Source organism: Aedes aegypti, chromosome 2 (assembly GCF_002204515.2).
Source record: "Aedes aegypti strain LVP_AGWG chromosome 2, AaegL5.0 Primary Assembly, whole genome shotgun sequence".
Classification (NCBI taxonomy): domain Eukaryota; kingdom Metazoa; phylum Arthropoda; class Insecta; order Diptera; family Culicidae; genus Aedes; species Aedes aegypti.
This window is the reverse complement of record NC_035108.1, coordinates 44,997,731-45,017,875: the sequence shown is the minus strand read 5'-3', so window position 1 is coordinate 45,017,875 and position 20,145 is coordinate 44,997,731. Positions and strand designations below refer to the sequence as shown.

At 36.5% G+C, this 20,145-nt stretch overlaps 1 protein-coding gene across 4 annotated transcripts in view; it reads left to right on the top strand.

The window, feature by feature from the left end:
• LOC5577073 (supervillin) overlaps positions 1-20,145 on the top strand; it is a 953,578-nt gene that overhangs the window by 134,967 nt on the left and 798,466 nt on the right. The window contains exon 1 of one of the 4 annotated variants that reach the window (XM_021840681.1): positions 9,198-10,801. The exons of the other annotated variants lie outside the window; for them this stretch is intronic. Coding sequence (XP_021696373.1) covers positions 10,787-10,801 — 15 coding nt within the window. The 5' untranslated portion in view covers positions 9,198-10,786. Of the gene's footprint in view, positions 1-9,197; positions 10,802-20,145 lie in introns of those variants that run through there. 4 annotated transcript variants of the gene reach the window in all.

The following is a 20,145-nucleotide window of genomic DNA, read 5'->3' as shown; positions in this document are numbered from 1 at the left end:
GGTACTCAGCTCAGCTTTTCAAGCACTAGCTACAGCCTCATCCCCCCCATCGAAAATGGACCACACAGAAGTTTCGCCAACCGCCACCGATTCCAGAGCAGGAGAAAAAGTGAGGTCTACAAATGACCAACGGCGTGTGAAATTTTTGCAAATCGGACCCACATTTTCATCATTAAACGCCAAAATGGGAGAAGCATCACCCAAACGAATCACGGACCGCCCCATTCTGGGACCGAGCGCGCGCGCTCCAAAGGGAGACATTAATGACCCCGAGAGGTGCCGGCAAAGAGATGAGACTTGTTTTGATGGTTCAAAGTACCGTTCGATCGTTCTGAAAAGCAGCCTCCAGTCGTCGTCGATCATCAACCATCGCCTCATGGGTCGTAGTCGAGGATGCGTTGAAATTTAAATAATCTACCAATTTACGACGGTCCGGACTGTCCAAATTATTAATCGCGTTCACGCTTCGCAACGAGACGCATTTTGTCACCATATTCCTGAGGCTCTGAGCACAACACGGTTCATTTCCATGGGTGTAGCCACAATGTCCAAGAGAGGGGTGGGAGTGATACAATTTTTTGACATCTGCATTCTTTTCGCATGGTCATTCTAAATTAAAGAGAATTTTCAAAGGATTTAAAAAAGTATGAATTCTTGTATTTACTCCCCTAGGATTATCAGAAATCCTCAGGTTCTTCTTTTTGGCATTACTTCCTCACTGGGACAAATCCCGCTTCTCAGCTTAGTGTTCAATGAGCACTTCCACAGTTATTAACTGAGAGCTTCTTTGCCTAAGTTGCCATTTTCGCATTCGTATATCGTGTGGCAAGTACGATAATACTCTATGCCCAGGGAAGTCAAAGAAATTTCTGTTACGAAAAGATTCTGGACCGACCGGGAATCAAACCCACCTTCAGCATGTAGCCGCGGACTTTTAATGCTCGACTAAGGAAGGCCTCCAATTCTCGTTTATGGCTAAACAACATTTTCGCAAAATCAGCAGCATTGATTTTATTTCACCAGTCGGGGGGAGGGATGGCTACGCCTATGTTCGTCTCCCTTGTCCGGTGTCACTGCAGGTTCTCGATGCATTTGCATAGGAACCCAATAAATTGATGCTTTTCATAGATCGATAAATCCCTCGGATCTCACTGCGCCGTTCGTTGTCGGCCCAAAGTTGTCTAGTTTTCTCCGCGGGATGCAACAGATAAGCAGAGACCCGAGAGGCCTATGGGCAAGCAAAGGTGAATCGAAAAGTTTTCGGATGTGTTTGTTATGGGGTCTAAGATTTTTTTACGATCCTTTTTCCCCTCTAACGAGGAGTCATTAGACAAAACTAACTGACTGTGGTTGATGTGCCGGTGTGGAGCTTAGGTCAAACCGAAGGCGTCATTCTGGATACTGTTTTGTGTATTTTCCAATCAGTCAGTAGGGCCCTTAGCACGGCTTGGAGATAAATTTTAGAACCGTTCGAAATCAATTTTACGAGATATATTGGATGTTGAATAAGGGAGGGTTCGAGATTTGGCTTTGGAGAGAACGCATCGAATCAGGTGTAAAATTAATGGGTCGATATGGAGGGCTAGTTTCTCGGGATGTGTTTTCATAATAGGCAAATATGTAGATTTTTGGTATATACTTGATTGAATTGGAGAAACTGTGTGAAATGCCGATATGGACTTCGATGTATGTTTATTTAAATAATGTTCTGAACATTCCTATTGTATACTTTTAAAATTAATTTCTAATTGTTCTTTTATCGGCGAAAAATTGTAGGAAGTTTTTACTAATATTTTCCCAAATAATGACTTCAAATCTAAACCTACTTTAAATCAGTTTTCTAAAGCAACACATCAAAAGAACTTCTAAAGAAATTTATTGGATATTTTTAAATCAAATTCAATTCAGAAAAAATAGTAAATTCCTGGCAGAAAGTTCAAGAATTCATCGTTGAATTTCGGAAACTTTTCATGAAATTATTTAGAATATTAACGCGGTTTTTGAATCTTCGTCTTTCATAATGTACAACTGGTAGGATTAAAACGGATGATACTTTTACTAATGGTATTTGTATATAACGTCTTAGAAGTTCCATGATATTATGGCGAACAGTTTGATGTAGAAACCAATATTTTCCTACTTGCAGAAATTTCAAACAAACTTTTTTGTTAGGACTATTTTTAACTAATGTGGTAGAGCTGTAGAAGTTCAACGCGAAAACATTGGAGGCATAAGGACAATGTCAAAGATGTCTTATAATAAAATTGGTAATCTATAATTTTACTGAATTTAAACCTTGAAGGAAAATTTTTGCATAACTTTGAAAATTTGTTGAGGATTTTCTGATGGATCTTAAGAAATCAGGAACAATTGTACAAGTATTCTGAAATTTTTTGAAACTTCTAGAATTGAACTGTTTTTCTTTAGATTAAATGAAAAGATTTTTGAACGAGGTTCGTCAAGAAAGCGTTATGCAAAGGAAGAAGTAACAAAAAATGTTGAACCAGGTTGAAATAATATATGCACAACGGAACAATGGAAGGATAGTGATTATGTATTATCTTGTCTCTAGAAGTAATACAAGGATAATTGAAATCTCTTTATAGAATTGAAAAAAAAAAATAAAAACTTCGTAAGAAATTCTATCTGATAAAAAACGGTTTCGCAGTTCGGTTTTTCCGCTAACTCGACTGGAAATGATAGTTTTTATTAGGTATCTTGTTAATGTAATAAATTCATAATTCATCTAATTAGTTTCCTAACTGTCCGAGCAATCCAATTATTCTCCAGTTAGAGCTGTTTAGATTAAGTTTGCTGTTCACATAAAATTTCAATTATTGTTGGAATCATTATCATTTAACAGTGTTTACTTACATATCCGTACTAATGAGATTAGAATTTAGGATGTAAGATCACTTTAGGCTAGATAATATGTATTGCACACACTGTAATTTTAGGAACAATTCATAAGATTATATGTTTACATTGCATGTTTAGAAATACCCAGACAACCAGAAGTCGCATAACAGTCTACGAAAAAAGTCGTTTATTTATACAAATTGCATCACACCCGCACTACAAGGTGAATGAAATCGTTTGATTGATGGGTTTCCTCGCATAAAGCGTTATTTTCTGAGTTCATATGTTCCTTTTTTTTCGTTCCGTATACTCGTACAAAGTTCGTCGTATCAATCCGTAGCAGCTGTCAAATGAACTTTGTTATCATAAATTAAGTCGCATAAGAGTACGAATTGATTCGCAATAAAATCGAAACACTCGCATTGCATGCTATTTTTCATCAAATAAAAATGCACGTATATCGCCTCCACTTTTGTACGTATAAGGCCTTTTCGCACCATCTTATATGTGAAACTTTTGACATATAAGCATCGCATAACACAAAAGGTGATTCCGTTATACGTACACTCTGGTTGTCTGGGTAGTTATCAAATGCATGACTTCGTTAGAATAGTCTACTAAGAAAAGTACAAAATTCAACTAGACGATTAAGATTATTAAATTCAGTTTATAATCAAATAGTTTTAAGAAATGCGAATAGAAGTGTGTTTTTCAATAACTTTCAAGTTTACAATTGCTTTCTTCAGTTCATATTTTGCTGATGTCATTGTTATAGGTCTGTCACCGACAAGTCATGTTTGACGTTCAACAAGGCGTGACAGTACTACGCTGCGGCGCCTTAATGTGGAGCAGATCTAAAGGGCCTATCACTCGTATTCCGCAAAACTATCACACTGTGCTTTATCATTTTCCTATAAATCTAGCAGGATTCCTTCGTTGACGTCTAGATTCCTCAGAATTCTACCGCTCTCTGATTGCACAAGAATTTATTTACAGAATATGGATTCTGCCAACAATTTCTAAGTAAAATCCGCGCCAATTTCTTTTTGAATATCTTAAGAAACTTAACTTAATGTTTTTCCACAGATTCCTTCCCCGCTATGCTAATTTCGAAAGCAAAAATATTTCTGAAGGCTTTCCATAAATTTCCTAGAAGTAAAGAATCTTAAAAAACCCGTTTCGTAGATAAATTTTGTATGATCTGGGGATTTGAAGCAGAATGTTCGGAAAAAATCCATAATAGAACTTCTGACGCAATTAGTGTTGTATTTTGGAATAACTTCTGAAGGACTTTTGATGAACTTCGCGAAAGAATTTGTAATACTTTTTTTCTGGGAATCCTATTTGAAGGAATTCACAGCGGAATTTGCAGTCGAACTTGCAGCGAAATATTTCAGTAAGATTTGACAAAATCAATAAACTTTTAAAGGAATTGCAAGGAAAAACTTCAACCTTTTGAAAGATTAGGTTATTTTTTAGTTGAATTCGGTAACATATTTCGGCATCAATTTGTGGATTAATTCTTCATAACGTGGGTGCCATCCAAGAGTACTTCACGTTAAAAGTAAGACCAAATTTCACAATATTATTTGACTATTATTTCCAATAGATTTGTAGCAAAAGTTCTGAAGCCACGCTTCGATATTCCTTGAGGACAAAAATTCTTCAGATTGTACACTCTGGCTTGCTTCAAAAATGTTTAAGAATTTCTTAACAATTCAAGACAAAATAAGTTTTATTTTAAACTAGTGGTCCCGGCAAACTTCGTCTTGCCATCAAGTAGGCTGTTGCAAAACGTCATGTAATCCCTCATACAAAATGACACCTGAGTCTTCTCCCGTTTTTCCGATTATTCCGGAGATTTTCCCAAACTTTTTCCTTGCACGAACACGTCGCATCCCTTGTCGAGTGCAACAATGAAAAACTTACATCAATCCGTTGATCCGTTCTCAAGTTATTTCGTGACATACAAACATCACTCCATTTTTATTTATATAGATTGGGTTTAGATTTTAAGCGATAAATTTATTCATGCGAAATTACCTAAAAAACTTTAAATAAAATCGTAGAAATAATGTTTTGTTGGAATGAAAAACTATGGTTGTTTTTTTTTGGGCTTTTGTACACCAAGTTAAATTTCTAAAATCCACCTGAAGAAAACTTTTAATTTCCTGAAATGATATGTTGTGAATTGAGCCTTATTTTTGCCAAAAAAAATCCTGCTTTCTAAATTCCTGTAGTTATTTTGCCTATTTTTTCCAATAATTTTGTCGAAAATTATGCGACTTGCCGTTAACCTTCATGCAGCCAACATACTTTTGCATGCTGAAAAACACACTAAAACATGCATAACTTTTGTGTTTTTTGAAGGATTTTGCTGAAATTTTCATAAGTTCCCGAAAAATTCTATTAGTTTAAGATCTGAAAGTTTTGGATTTTATGTTATGGTCCAGGTGATTCCGGAGTTATTCCGGATTGTCTTTGGGTACCAAAATTGATCACATCATCCCTTCAAAGGATATCTCAGGATCCTGATGAGCTAGATGGTTAAAGAAAAATATGACTAAAACAAAACCTATCGGACGAATTCTCAATCATATTTGATTTCATTGCCAGATAGCCCTTATTCCACTGAACAACTTTGCCTTAAACACCAACCTTCTAGCTCATCAAGATCTTGATCAACTGAACACTAACCATTCAGCTCGTCAGGATCTTGAGTCATAGAAAATTTAAGAAAAAATGTTACTAGCGCCAACTAGCAGACGAATTCCCGAACAGATTTTTCAGTACCAGGTATCTACTAAACGACTTTTCCCAAAAAAAAAAAAAAAAAAAACAACCGTCTAGCTCATCAGGATCCTAAGATATCCGTTGAAAGGATGATGTGGCCAAATTTGGTACTTCAAGACCTCCGGAACCACCTGGACCATATTTCCAAAACTTTCAGACCATAAACTATTTTGTCAGACCATACAAGTTTTTCGGGAACTTTTGAAAATTTCAGCAAAATCTATCAAGTTATGCAGGTTTTAATGTGTTTTTAAGCATGCAAAATTATGCTGAAGGTTAACGTAGGGATTTCTTTAATGAATTCCATTTTTTTGTCAATAATAAAAGTCATGTAAAAAGATTCAGAAGTTCCTACGCCAATGGATTTATCCATTAATTTAATGTGGCATTACTTCAGGAATCATATCTTCAGTTCAGCATTGGAAAATTCCCTTTGTGATTCAATCTCGCATTACTGAAGAATTTCATCTTTATTAGTCGAAAAAAATTCTCAATGATTTTTTTTAAAATTACTACCGAGTACCCCCGATGGTTTGACCATATTTAATCTGAACACTTTTTAATCTGTATCCCGCTAATTTGCACATCGTTCAGATTAAAAATGGTTCAAACGTCATTTAACTCTTAGAACGGAGTAAAGTGAGATGGAACGCTGTGGAACGGAATGCAGAATCAAAGCAAAACAGTGAAAGAGGTAACCAAAAACACGTTTCTAGGGTGACTAGATGTTCAAATTAAAAATGAACCCCGATGGTTTGCATGAGGTACCGTTCAAATTAGCGGGGGTGCACTAGAGTGACGCAAATTTTGAAATGTTGGCTCCCCTATGCATAAACGATTTAAATTATGGTAAATAGCATCCTCCCAAAGTTTGAAATGATTCGGAAGAAATTTAACTGAGCACAAGCCATGGCGATTACTATGGAAAACGCCAACTTTTTGTGTTCAGGCCTCTATCATTTCGACATAATATTTTAAAAAAAATTAAACAACCTCTGCTTATGTGAAATCTTTTCAGCTCCAACTTTGCTGAAGACCACGTTTTAATAGGACTTAAGGATAAATTGCTATTCTTAATTATAAACTGGGTGTGTATTTTGCATGCTCAACTAACTGCTCGGCAGGCAACAGTGGTGTTCCTGGCGGGTAGAATAGATCAAAGTAATCCAGGCTACTATGTTCTACAGCAAAACAGCAATGTTGCTCTGAAAGTAATCGAATGATCATTTCAGCATGATTTAGACTTTGTTATCACCAATAACAAATTATCCTTACGTCCCACCAAAATGTGGTCTTCGGCAAAGTTGTAGCTGTGAAGATTTCACATGAGTAAAGTTTTTTCACTTTCCCATAAATTATTATTACGAGCAGTTAGAGGACGTCCTAGGACTGAACACAAACGGTTGATCTTTTCCATAGTAATTTCCATAGAAACTTCAAATGACCTGTGCACAACCAAATTTCTTCCAAATCACTTCAAATTTTGGGAGAATGATTTTCATCATAATTGACATCGTTCAAGCATAGGGGAGCAAAAATTTCAAAATTTGCATCAGTCTAGGGTGCACGGTACAGGAAGTCATCAAGCAATATCTCTTTACAAGCTAGGAAAAGTCTCTTGTTTTACTTTCTCATGTTTGAAATTTTTCACAGATGAATCATACATTTGTAAGCTCGTTCGTTTAACATATTTCAAAATATTTTCATGCTCTTATCACACAAAAACCAACAATATCTGGTTTGTCTGCTAGATTATAGAACATCATGTTGGGAAGGCCCAAGCAAGACGGTTTATTTTCGGGACGCCAAGAAGTTTTGCTGTCAGTGTCAGTTTTGTGTTCAGTCGAGAATGGATTACCAACTGGTGACTTCGTTTCATGCTTATGATAACACATATTTTCTTGAAAGCGTAACTTTTATGTAATATTAAAACAAACTTTGTATGGTTTGTCACTATAGGTGTCGGCATTATGCTTTTTTCTTATACAATTTGAATATACATATATTTTTCTCTTTTTGACATTATTAAAAATTATCTTTTGAATTGTTCGATATTGTGAATGTTGACGTATTTTCTAAAACTTCTACCATATCGAGACAAAATGCACAGTAATACTCATATGTAATTTTCAAACAAATTATGTATGGTTCGTCACTACAAGTGTCGGCATTATTCCTGTTTCATATAAGTTAAAATATATACATGTAATTTTCAGTTTTCGTCATTAATAAAAACATCTTTTGAATTGTTCGACATTATAGATGTTGACGTATTTTTTCCAAAAACTTCTCGAGACAAAAATACAAAACTAGCTTTAAATACAAGTCGTATATTTCCTCCTTGTCCATGGATCGCATCACCGACCAGAGGTGACTCCCAGATCTTTTCCTCCCTCACTAATAAACACCCTTCCCGTGGTGATTGTGGAGATGCAGAGGTATTCTCGGTCTCTAGAAGCAACAATCATTACACCCTAACATTCCTTCCCATCCCAACTGACTGTAAGGACTTGGCCGGCGCCGTTATTGATCAATAATATTAGATCTGCTAAAATTGCACTTCGAGAGTAAGCGGAAACTTTTGTTGCTATGAATTTTCGGCTTTCAGTCTTCAGCATCATAAACGGGTTTCCGTTCTACACCTGACTTTTCGGTCACATATATTGTAGATTGACATTTATTCCGTTTACTCGTTTCACACAGTCGATCTACTCCGGAAATAACTCCAAAGTTTCTCCAAGAAATCTTAAAACTATTGACTTTTCTAGAGGAATTGAAATCTTATTACGGATATAAACGAGATTCATTACGATTCTGGAAGAATCCATGGCTGAATTTTAGAAAGAATCCCTAAACTAGTTCATGACTATTTTTTTAGGAATCCGTGAAGTGATCTGTTGACTTGGATAAATATTATATGTTCGGGAAAAGAATCAATTACGAAATCTAATATCAACGAAATAGTTTAAATTAGTTCAACTCACCTTACCAATTACCATTATTATTTTGCCAGTACTTAACTTTCGGCGCAATTTTTCAATTTATTATCCAAACAGAGCTCCGTCCGAATGTTATCATACAAAACTATTAGCGGCTTTTGCCGCTTTTTCCATTCACCCTTCTTCGCAAACAAAACACTCACTCTCTCCTTCGAGTATTTATTCATTCCGAACTTCTCTCTTTCGCTTCTCTTTCGCCGTTTGCTTCATTCAAGAGGAAGCCAATAATCCACATGCTTGCGAAGCGCTCGGACCTGTTGTTTTCGTTGTTGAGAGCGTCGCAAAAGAGCCGCACTCGCCAGTCAAAACATTTCAAACGGGGACTAGCTTGTAGGGCTTGCGAATGTGCCGCTGAATGAGGAAGCCGGTCCCGAGAGCGTGCGCGTGACACGTGAGAGAGGAACGATCGGTATCGGTGGTTTGCTTACAGCGGTGCGAATGGCGCGCGTTCGTTCGATGGTGAGAGACCGTCTCGCCGCTTGTGAATGAACCAAGGGGTTCGATTTTAAGGGGCAACTGCTTCCGAGGCTGTCTGGTAGAAATTCATTATACCGTTGACGCTCATCGGGAACGGTCGTGGTCGAAGGGTTGTTACGTTTGGAAGTTTATAATTTCCCCTCTGTTGTGTTATTGAAGCGCAAATCATTGCGGTTTGAAGGAAGATCATGTAAACAACGTGCGAAGGACGACTACCGGTCGGTGGATATTCGTTGAAGGAAAAGAAGAGATGTTAATCGCTTTCGTCGAAACAAAACACGCTATGCCCAGTAGTGATTAGGAATCCTGAAACAATCCCGTGTGTGGTGTGGTGGCTTATTAGTGGCAGTGACTAAGGGCATTTCCTTGTACAGCGAGTGATTATCCTGGGTGGAAGCATTTCGTTGTCAAAAAACACCTGACTCATGGAGTCGTTAGGGCCCGAGAGATGTATATGAAGTGTGAACGCACGTATGCCCCGTGGTCCATTATGCCGAATATGGAGTGTATCTAAGCGCCCGTGGAGAAGAAAGAACCGAAGAGTCGAAAAAAGCCGTTGAAACGCCAAACACCCGCCAAAGACGAGACAACAGGTCAAGTGGATAAGTGTGATGCGAAACAAACGAAAAGTGCAAAATTGATTGGTTTTTGTATGGAAACTGACAGCTGCGTGGAAGAGTGTTGTGCTGTTTGTCTGTGACGTCACACGTTGTGTGCTTTTGAGGCGTTGCGTGCCCTCAGTTGAATAGTTCTGCAAAAGGCGGGAAACATGATCATGATCGGTGAAGCCAAACAAGTATCCTCTTATCGAGAGTAGTGGGCCAGTTTTGAGCCGTAGAAAGTGAAGATCGATACTGGTGATGATGGAGGAACGCGTACGGTGCGTGTGTGGACGCTGAAACAAAAGAGCATCGATTTGTAGAGATTTGAACGAGTGTGCTGTGTGATGTGAACTGTCGCTCGGCGTTAGTTCCACGCCGCAGTGGACTTAACTTTCACTAAAAATTTTGTCGTTTTTCAACAACCACCGCTACGACAAGTGGCGCGTGCATTTGAGTCTGGGCCCGGTCTGGTCGTTTGTGTATGAATAAATAATTAAATAGCCCGAAGAAATCGAAGACCTCAGCGTGTGGTGTGCGGTGCGGAGTGCGGAGAGCTACGAACTCTCCGAGTTATAAAATTAGTGGAAAGTGTTTTGTGGTCCACACGAAATAGTGAAGAGACCACGATGTAAGGCCTCACACTCGAGCTCTCGATCAGTCCACAATCCAACGGGGGGCAGCAAATAAATTAATTAAGGGAAGCGAAGAGCTCCCCGCTCCCAGGTGATTTCGTAATTACACATGACTTGCCCCGAAGAAGCATCGTTTGACCAATGCAGTTGTTACCGTCAGGATTGGAAACGGCCTGAAGCCGCGTGACCTGGCAGAAGTCGTGTACACAGACACACAGAGGACTGGGATTATCGATTTTGTGCAAGAAGGCGCCGCGGCAGGTTCTGACAGCGAAGAAGACGAAGGAGGCTTGTACCTGCACACAACAGCTGAACTACCGAAAGCGGAACTAACATAGGGGTTGGAGAGGGCTGGAGAATTCTACACATAACGAATGTGGTTTTGCTGCGAGCTATAGCTAGATAATAATAGCCTGGTATCAACATGTACTTAGTACAGGTAAGAGCGAAAGTGAGCGGAGGCAACGAATTCTGCGGGTGGATTCGTGGGCCGTCTAGGAAGTTTTCGCTACTATTTGTGTATGCTCAATTAAATGGAATGATTAAGGATATTGAGCTTGTTGAGTGCTCGGGGGCTTATATGGAAATGCTTTTAATTGTATTCTAAATAATAAATGGTGTAGAAGTCAAGCTGACTATTTTATAAACTACAAAATATAAAGTATCCCTGATACATCCTTGAAATTGGAGCATACAGTTGATCAATTGTACCTCATGCTTTATGCAGGTGTTTCAAAAAATTTCAAATTCAATGATATCGCAGAATAGCATGTTTGTAGTAGAACGTAAAACTTACGTGTTACGTGAAGGTTCTATTCCCAGTCGGTCCAGGATCTTTTTGTAATAGAAACTTCCTTGAATGGGCATACAATATCATAGTACTTGCCACACGATATACGAATTTCTAAAATGGCAAGGTTGACAAAGAAAGCTCTCAGTTGATAACTGTGAAAGTGCTCATTGAACAGTAAGCGGAGGAGTAGGCTCTGTCTCAGTGAGGACAAAATGCCAAAGAAAAGAAGGAACATTCTAATTTTTTATTATTCTAAACACATCTGTGCAAATAAATTTATGTTCTTAATTTTGTTCAACGGATATTTTTCGAGGAAAAAATAATCTTAAATTGACGTTATTCAATTAGCAGGTGTTAGCAGCCCATGAACATGACAATGAACATGTGGCCAATTTCGACCAAATGTATTGATGGATGTTTCTCTGGAAAAATTGCTGCAAGAGTCCAGGTAACAGTCACGTAGAAAACAATTATGGCAATTCAAGAATTGTACTGGAGTACATAGTAAAATAAACTTAAATCTATTTGAAATAGGTGCTTTTCGGATGAATTCTTGAAGAAACTCTTGAGGAAATTCACAATGAATTTGCTTGAGATTTTCCGAGAGGTTTGTTTTTCAGGGTTTTGAAAAAAAATTGCATGATTTTTTGATTACCTCCTAGAGAATTCCACAAAAAAATATATTAATGTTCACTTAGGGCCATTTTATAACTAATTCTCTATGAGGGCCACTTTAAATTCATAATAAATTTCTGGAATAATAGATGAAGGTGTGTCTAGACAAATTCCTGCAAGAACTGTATACCATTTGATTCGAACGAAATACGCGTATCTGTCAATCGATATAAACACTAGTTGGAATTAAATTCGGTTTTGTTTTATTTATAAGATTATGTTATAAGCATTAATGGTGAGAATTGATTTTTATTAAATCATAACTTGGTGAGACCGTTTATTTTTTTTTTATTTCACTTATTCATATATTCATTTATTTATTCGTTCATAGTTTCGATTCTTATGTTTGCTTTAAATTGTGAGTTCAATTCTAGCAATTCTAGAACAGAAAGATGAGATGGGATTAGGATATTGAGATTTAAATTGGCTGTTCCACCAAATTTTTAATTCATTATCATTCTAATAATTCAATATGGTGATCCTTCACTTTTTTTCGATTTTCATTAATTGAACTGATTCAAGTAATGATTTGAAAATATGTCTGTTGCTTTGCCTGTTGAGCTGTGTAGTGGAATACCTGTAAGTAAATGGAAAAGAAATTCACTACTATTCTATTTAATTCCAACTAGAGTTCGAAACACGCGTATCCGTCAAGGGATAATACAAACTCTAGCTGGCATTTAATTTGGTTTCCATTTATTTATAAGATTATGTTATAATTGTGAGAATTAATTTTTATTAAATCATAACTTGGTGAGCCCATTTCATGTTTTTTTTTATTTATGTAATATGTTCATAGTTTTGATTCTAATGATTTTTGTTTTGAATTGTGAGTATGTAGTTCTAGAAGTAATAGCAAAACGATATTCAATGAGATGGGATTTGCATATCAACATTTAAATTGAGAATGATACAAGATTTAAGCGTCAGAAAAAAAATTAAAACTAAAGAAGTCCGCAAAGAATTTGGAAATTCACGACTTGATTGAGCACATTGCTCAAAGCTCTGTGATTCATCTTATATCTAATCCGTTGGCTGTTCCAGAAATTCAAAGGTAAAAAATAGCAAAGCTTATTATTTCATCTTCTAATTTGTTTTCATCCTAATATATTTTTTTGGTGATTCTTTTTAAATTTTGAAATAATTCAAATAATTCTTTGAAGAATGTCCAAGTTTAAGCTCTTGGTATAAAGATGTCGTGCAAGCCTAGTCTACAATTACATTAGTTACTCATGATATTGGAGATAGATTCCAATTTCTGATTTTGAAAAAAAATCACTTATCAGATGGGTTTCGTTGTGAACGGATTTCAAAATTTTTGTGTTCAATTTTCGTTGGTTCAACACAGCTATCTTTTGTACATCAAACAAATATTGATGTGTACTTTGACTAGCGTTGATGAACGCTAGAATTTATTATCAAATTAAAATTTGGTGAGTTCGTTCTACATTGTTCATTATTCTATATTTACTACCAAACCTGGAACTTGTTTTTGTCATACATAGTTTGGCAATTTACAGTATAACGATTTCGATAAGTTTTTCCAAATTACCTTTTGTTCGTTATGTTTAAATCAGAATGTTTACTGTCTGTCATCCGGAATTCGGCATGACTTGAAAGATTCACATAATCTCTCACAAAATGACAATATTTGACACCTTTCGCAAACATTTTATTTGATTATTCTAAGCTTTTGCATGAAACGTAGCACTATGAAAACATGATAGTGCATTCTAATACAGTGCAGTGAGCAAAGGTAAGTAATTTCTCTCCATCTCTTGGATGGATTGCAAAAGAGTTTGTATATTTGATTGGTGTCGGTCCCATTGTTTGATGATGTTGGCTTGATCAGTTAAAGTCCTGTAAACAACCAAAGTAAACTTTTAGGAAAATACCTTAAGAGTATTTTTCAGCAAAAATTCTAGAATTTGAATGATACCATCAAAAAATTTCTGCATAAATTTCACATAGAATTCTTTTAAACATTCCTCTAGGCACATTATACCCTTTTAGTGAAAATAAATACCTAAGTATTTTATAAAGTTTCCCTGAAACTATCGATGTGATTATTTTAGATCTTTTGATATGATTGCTCCTTATTTTTCATGTGTTTTTGGGGCTTTTTTAGAATACCTTCCCAAAGCCGTTTAATAGACAAGTTTCCTGATAATACTTCGGATATCCTGCCTTGCATAGCTCATGAATTATATTGTGAATCCCTCCTCGTATTCCTCCCCCGAGGAATTTGTTAGTATATTTTAATAAAATGTCTTTAAGGGTATCTCACGTAACTTCTCAAAAGGACCCATCCAACAATGAGGAATTCGTTTTTCGATAATAACAGTGCAATACTAAAACTTTTGGGAAGATTTTCGAAAGACAATTTCCTTGGTTGGCGCTTTCTACAAAAAAAAAAACGCAACAGAAGAGGTTCATGTTTTTCTATTTTTGATGACTTGTCATCTGCAGAGAAAGTAAACAAAGATAGCGTTTCAATGTTAGAAAGATCGTTTTTAAAATTTACGCGAAACTTATTCAAGAGAACTTCAGCGATCTGAGAAAACGAGTTTAGGGTTTAAGGTTTTCTTCTCAGCTTCTCCCAGATCACATAGATTCATCCAATGATTATGTCGAAAAATTTCCAAGAAAAGCTCTAACAAAAACATGAATAAACTGAAAATACCTGAAGGTCGTAGACACAAAAGTCAATTTGGACAAATTGAGATGTTCTTCTTCTTCTATCTGGTGTTACGTCTCAACTGGGACAAGGCCTGCTTCTCAGATTAGCGTTCTTTTATGTGCACTTCCACAGTTATTAACTGAGAGCTTTCTTTGCCGATTGACCATTTTTGCATGTGTATAATCGTGTGGCAGGTACGAAGATACTCTATGCCCTGGGAATAGAGAAAATTTCCTTTACGAAAAGATCCTCGACCAGCGGGATTCGAACCCACGACCCTCAGCATGGTCATGCTGAATAGCTGCGCGTTTACCGCTACGGCTATGTGAGATGTAAAATTGTGAAAAATAAATTTCGTCTGGTGGGTTTCGATCCTACGACTCCCAATACGCTTGACAGGGCGCGTTAACAAACTGCGCCACAGAACGGGTAACAATTCTGCAACGCAATCGACCAACCTGAAACCAAAGTCCGTTACGACCCCATATTCGCCTTCACAACCCTACATATCCTTCGGCTCTCTCTGAATAAACTCCTGAAAAAACATCTGATGGAATCGTTATGAATCGGCTGGAGAAACTCCGGTGGTAAAGGCTGTAAATTCTTTGATATACATGACAAATGCAAAAAGTATGCTATGAAGGAGCTCTTAAAAATTTTAATCCTCTTCCTCTGGAGAAGACGCCAAAACTAATTCCTGAAATAATTTCAAGGCAAATACGTGAACAGATTCTTGGGGGCGTCCTTATGATTACCATCACATTTATATCAAGATTTGTTACAAATAACAAATTTTGTTTCATTTTTGTTAGAAGCACTTTAAGTTGATGGAAGAAATTATAACATAATTAAAACAAAATCAGTTATAATAACAAAGGCTGTTTCAAATCTATTGTAATTTGGTACATAATTATAACACAATTATTTTTAAAAAATCTGAAAGCAATTGCTTACACATGTGTGCATTTATTCATGTAAATTTTGTTATAACTTAGTTATGGAAAATGACAAAATGAGTTATGTGTGTGTTTGATTTGAAACAGTTAGTTAAATTTTTATTTAAATTATAACATATTTTGTTTCAAATTGTGTTATAATTTTTGTTATTTAAACTACTAACCAGCCAAAATTATAACATAATTTGTTAGAAAAGACGCGCTAACTGAGTAACAAACTCTGTTGTAATCCACCGGTCGGGTAGAGTATGCTTAAGTAATCATGTGCGACTTCATCGTTAATTGCACTAGATAGACCTAAATTACACCTGAGCACGCGTTTATATTTCATTACGCGATAAATTGTCAAATGGGTTAAATTTCTGAAACCATACAAAGTTCAATAGTTAAGGCACCAGAAAAGGTTCTATGTCCTACATTTATAATGTTTCAAACTCTTCCAAGACAAATCAAAAATATTTAAAACAGCTAACGCCAAGAATTGTTTAAAGTGATTTCAAGAATTTAGAGCAATGGAATTTACTGTTATTTACTTGTTCCTATTAGTTTTGTTACAATAAATTCCAAATCTAATCTAAGATTTCCAAATCCAAATCTAATCTAAGATAGCATCAGCAGGCAACCATCAGTTTCAGCTCAGTCGGTATCTCTGCAACGTAAAAAAACATTTATATGTCTCTGTATCATCCCTAGCCAAATACTTGTCATCGAGTACTACTAGCTTAAGTCAGATAGGTTTAGAATACATTTTTTTGGCAGCAGGTTGTTTTACAGATTGACAGTCCTATTGTTACTGACCTAATTTTCTATTAATCGTTCAGATGTTTCAGTTTTAAATCATGTTTATAAATTTGAAACGATCAGTTCAATAGTTTTGATCATTATTGTCAACCGACTTAATACCCGGTCTCTGAACGAAATTGTTGACATAAATGAATTAGGAAAATTTCAAACTAGTTACCAAATTTCGAAAATATATGTGGATACTTAGAATTTAATAAACTTAGATTTTTTTGTCGCTGCCCACCAAAACTTAGTTCACGACCCCCCAGTTTGGGAAACTATGCCCTAGGGTATAGTATGAAACCTTACAAAAGCACTCTAATGAATTAGCAATGAAATAAAAGAGCTCAGCAAGTGGTCAATTGGCCGGAAAGTAGACAATCAATTTACGACTTAATTAATTTGTGCCAATAGATGTTTATGCATTTCGAACCCAAACATCAAATTGTTGAATTCAAGGGAGTTGGAGTTCTAAACATAAATTCAGCTACAGTTATGTATGAAAACATAACTTGTGCCATTGTCGAATAAAATCAATTAGCTCAATTGAACATAAGTAATTTACGGGATTGACTTGAGAACCAAAATATGAAACCTCGTCATCCGATAGGGCTGAAAATCCTGACATAATTTGTAGAGGGAATATTACAAATGTTATTATGTGTTCTGTGAGTTGTGCACTCGTGCAATGATTAATTTAGCAATGCATTTGTTTAGGTCAGACCTGATGCCCAACGTACGGTCCGAGGGCCGCATCTGGCCCGCAGCATCATTTTCTATGGCCCGCGAAGAGCTTAAAGATCCTTCTTATATCTGGCCCATTAATGGGCTAATTAACTGACTTAACTGATTGACTGATTAACTATTTAACTGATATACCAACGTAATGTGAGATCATACCAAAGGGTTAGTTTGAACTAAAATCAATTTCAAGCTTAAGTTTAGCGGTGCTTCTACCCTAGGTGATTCGTATATTTTTTTTATGCTATTCAATTTTACTTGTATTCAATAATAATACATTAATCACTCAAAATAATTTAATAAGCAGAACTTTCATCAAGTTTTAGCTGACCAGTTTAAACAGACTCTTCCTGAATCATTGACTGGATTCTCACAGAAATTACAGGAGTCCTGGACAGGATTATGACAAATATTAGGTAGATTTATTTCTTACATAATCTTGGGCATGATTCTTACACAAGACATGATTTTTCAATATAAATCGTCAAGATGCTGGAAAAAGTTACCAAAGAATCTTTTGTAGGATTCATATTTTAAACAACTCGTGAGCAGAGTTTTCGTATAATATTAGGTGTATTTCTGACAGAATCCTGAACAAGACTTTAATAAAAAGCTGGACATTATTCTCAAGAGTTCAGGATTTTTAACATTTCAATGCATTGTTGTATTTCATAACATTGGTGGTGAAGCCTCGCTTGTTGTACACAGCATTTGCGCGGTGTTTGAAAAATCCTGGACTACTGCACTCTTGGACAAGTTTATCACATAATCCTGATAGGATTTCTGGTTAAACCCAGAGTACACGAACTTTTTAAGGGTGCTCAGTAGCAATCATCATTAAAAAAATGCTGGCTGGTTTTTTTTTTTCTATATAACCAAAACTTAGGAATCGTTCGTGCTCTGAAAAAGTTTGGCCCGCAACATAATTTCAGTTCTGGGATTTGGCTCGCGGCTCAAAATAGTTGGGCAAACATGGTTTTGGTATTCTGAAGTCCAAGAAGAATGTCTTTGATTCAGTTCCAAGAATGCTTGCAAAAATAAGCGAAATTCTTGTTTTTTCTTCTAGGCTGAATTAGGATGGTGTTTTATGAATAATTCACAATTAGAACATGAGATTATGATAATCCAGCTAACACTGATTTCTTTTAAGACTATACTTGGACGTATCGTACAGAAATTATTCGCTGAATGATTTCAGCGGACGATACTTTGCTTTGAATAAGCAATATGAATGGATACAAACTCTAGTGGAATTAAATGGTTCAGTACTAGGTAATTTCTTTTTTTTTTCTTTTATTTATAGGTATACCGCTAAACAGCTCGAAGATTTATTACCAATATGAAAGTTATTGGGTCGTTAATGCTTCAACAATTCGCTTATCGCTATGATACCGTCAAGAACTACGAGACTTTCGGTTAGATTAGCAGATCTTTTCGAAATCAGAGCTGTTTGTAATACTTCGAGAGATATCTTTTTCAGATGAGTTTCAAGATCAGAACAAAAACTATTTCTTTCTTACAAAGTTGTGTACCAAATTCAAAAAGTTCAAAAACATCTCATCCGGAAATATCTTCGACCGGCTTCGAATTCGAACTCATCTCCCTTATTGTGATCTTGTTGAATGGCTGTGCATTTTTTGTTACGGCTTTTTGGTCCCAAAATAGCAAATGTATGATTCGAAACTTTGTACTCTAATTCAATAGTTTGCCTTCGTTAACACATAGCACATACAGATTAATCCATAAAATCGTATTCACTAATAGAGACACCGTATCCAATCTTATTACCCAGCCACTGTCCTTACTGGGCCATTAACCCACCCCACATATATTCAAATTAGTCAGAATCGTAAACATAGTTGACCTACACTACCCCCTAGCAGTATAAGTTCCGAATCCGTGTCAAACCGCGAGCAAGGTGACACAAATCACGAAACGGTTGTAACGACTCGCAACAATAGCAGTCCTGGCGCAAACCGCGCCACCTTCCTCCAGCGCTCCAAGGCATTCGCTAGCCTCCACGTGCTCAATCAACGCACCGGCACTTGGCAGCAGTTCCAGCAAGTCATGTTCCCCGTTTTTCCACGGCTGTTTTTGCTGTAACCTTCGGAAGCAGGTATTACCCACTCGGCGCGTGGTATTATTGCGAGTCCTCGTACATAATACAACCTGCTCGCTTGCAACTAGAGACCGACCCGCAAAGCTAACACACATGCTCAAGGACATCTCTGGCCTGGCAATCGCACCTGAACGCGAACCTGTTCCATTTATAATAATAATCCACGATTGTGCACAGTCAGGCCTGGCCAGTCAGTCAGTCAACCAGTCTGATTTTCTGCGACTGGTTAGTATTGTGAATCTAGTGCAACGTATCTACATTCAACTCTCCCTTTCTGGATATTGAAGGGACCATCAAATAAGGGAAGTATCGAGATACAGAAAACAAACATTTTTTGAGTTTTTCTTTAATTTGTCAAATTAAATTTAAAACAAGTTTTGACGTGAAGAATATGAACATTTAATCATATTAACCTACATAATTCTTTTTGAGATAACCACAAAAAATAGTTTTCAACCTCCATTTTACAATCTGTACAATTGAAATATTCAAATTTATAGAATTCATTAACATTTGGAGAAGATTCAAATCCTTTCATGAAAATATCGAACCAAAGAGATAAATGAATATTCGTTAAAATACACTCAAATAAAGATTTAAAAAAAAAAAGATAAATGAATAGAAGAGAACATCGAATACAGGAGGTATTGGCTTACAGAGGGTATGGTAGATGGAAGGGACCGCATATTCCATCGAGTTATGGATAACGTTGAAATGCAGAACATCGAGTTAGGGAGAGCTGACTGTAGTAGTCGTCATCGTCGCATGTTCCGTTGCGTGATAGACATCAGAATAATACCCATATACCTTCGAGAACGAGCGTTCCGCACGCAAGCCTTGAAGGGATTTTCGTTCGAAGAAGGAACAAAAGGGTTGTCCGCGCCGCTATAGCACTGACTGAGTAGGGTGGGTGCACCAGTACTCGCCATCCTAAGGTTTTTTTTATAGATCAATCGAAAACCTTTCGAATACTGTTGGGACGCTAAACGAAATCATTCAATCCAAGTTTAGTAGGAAAAACATGAGAACTGGTCAG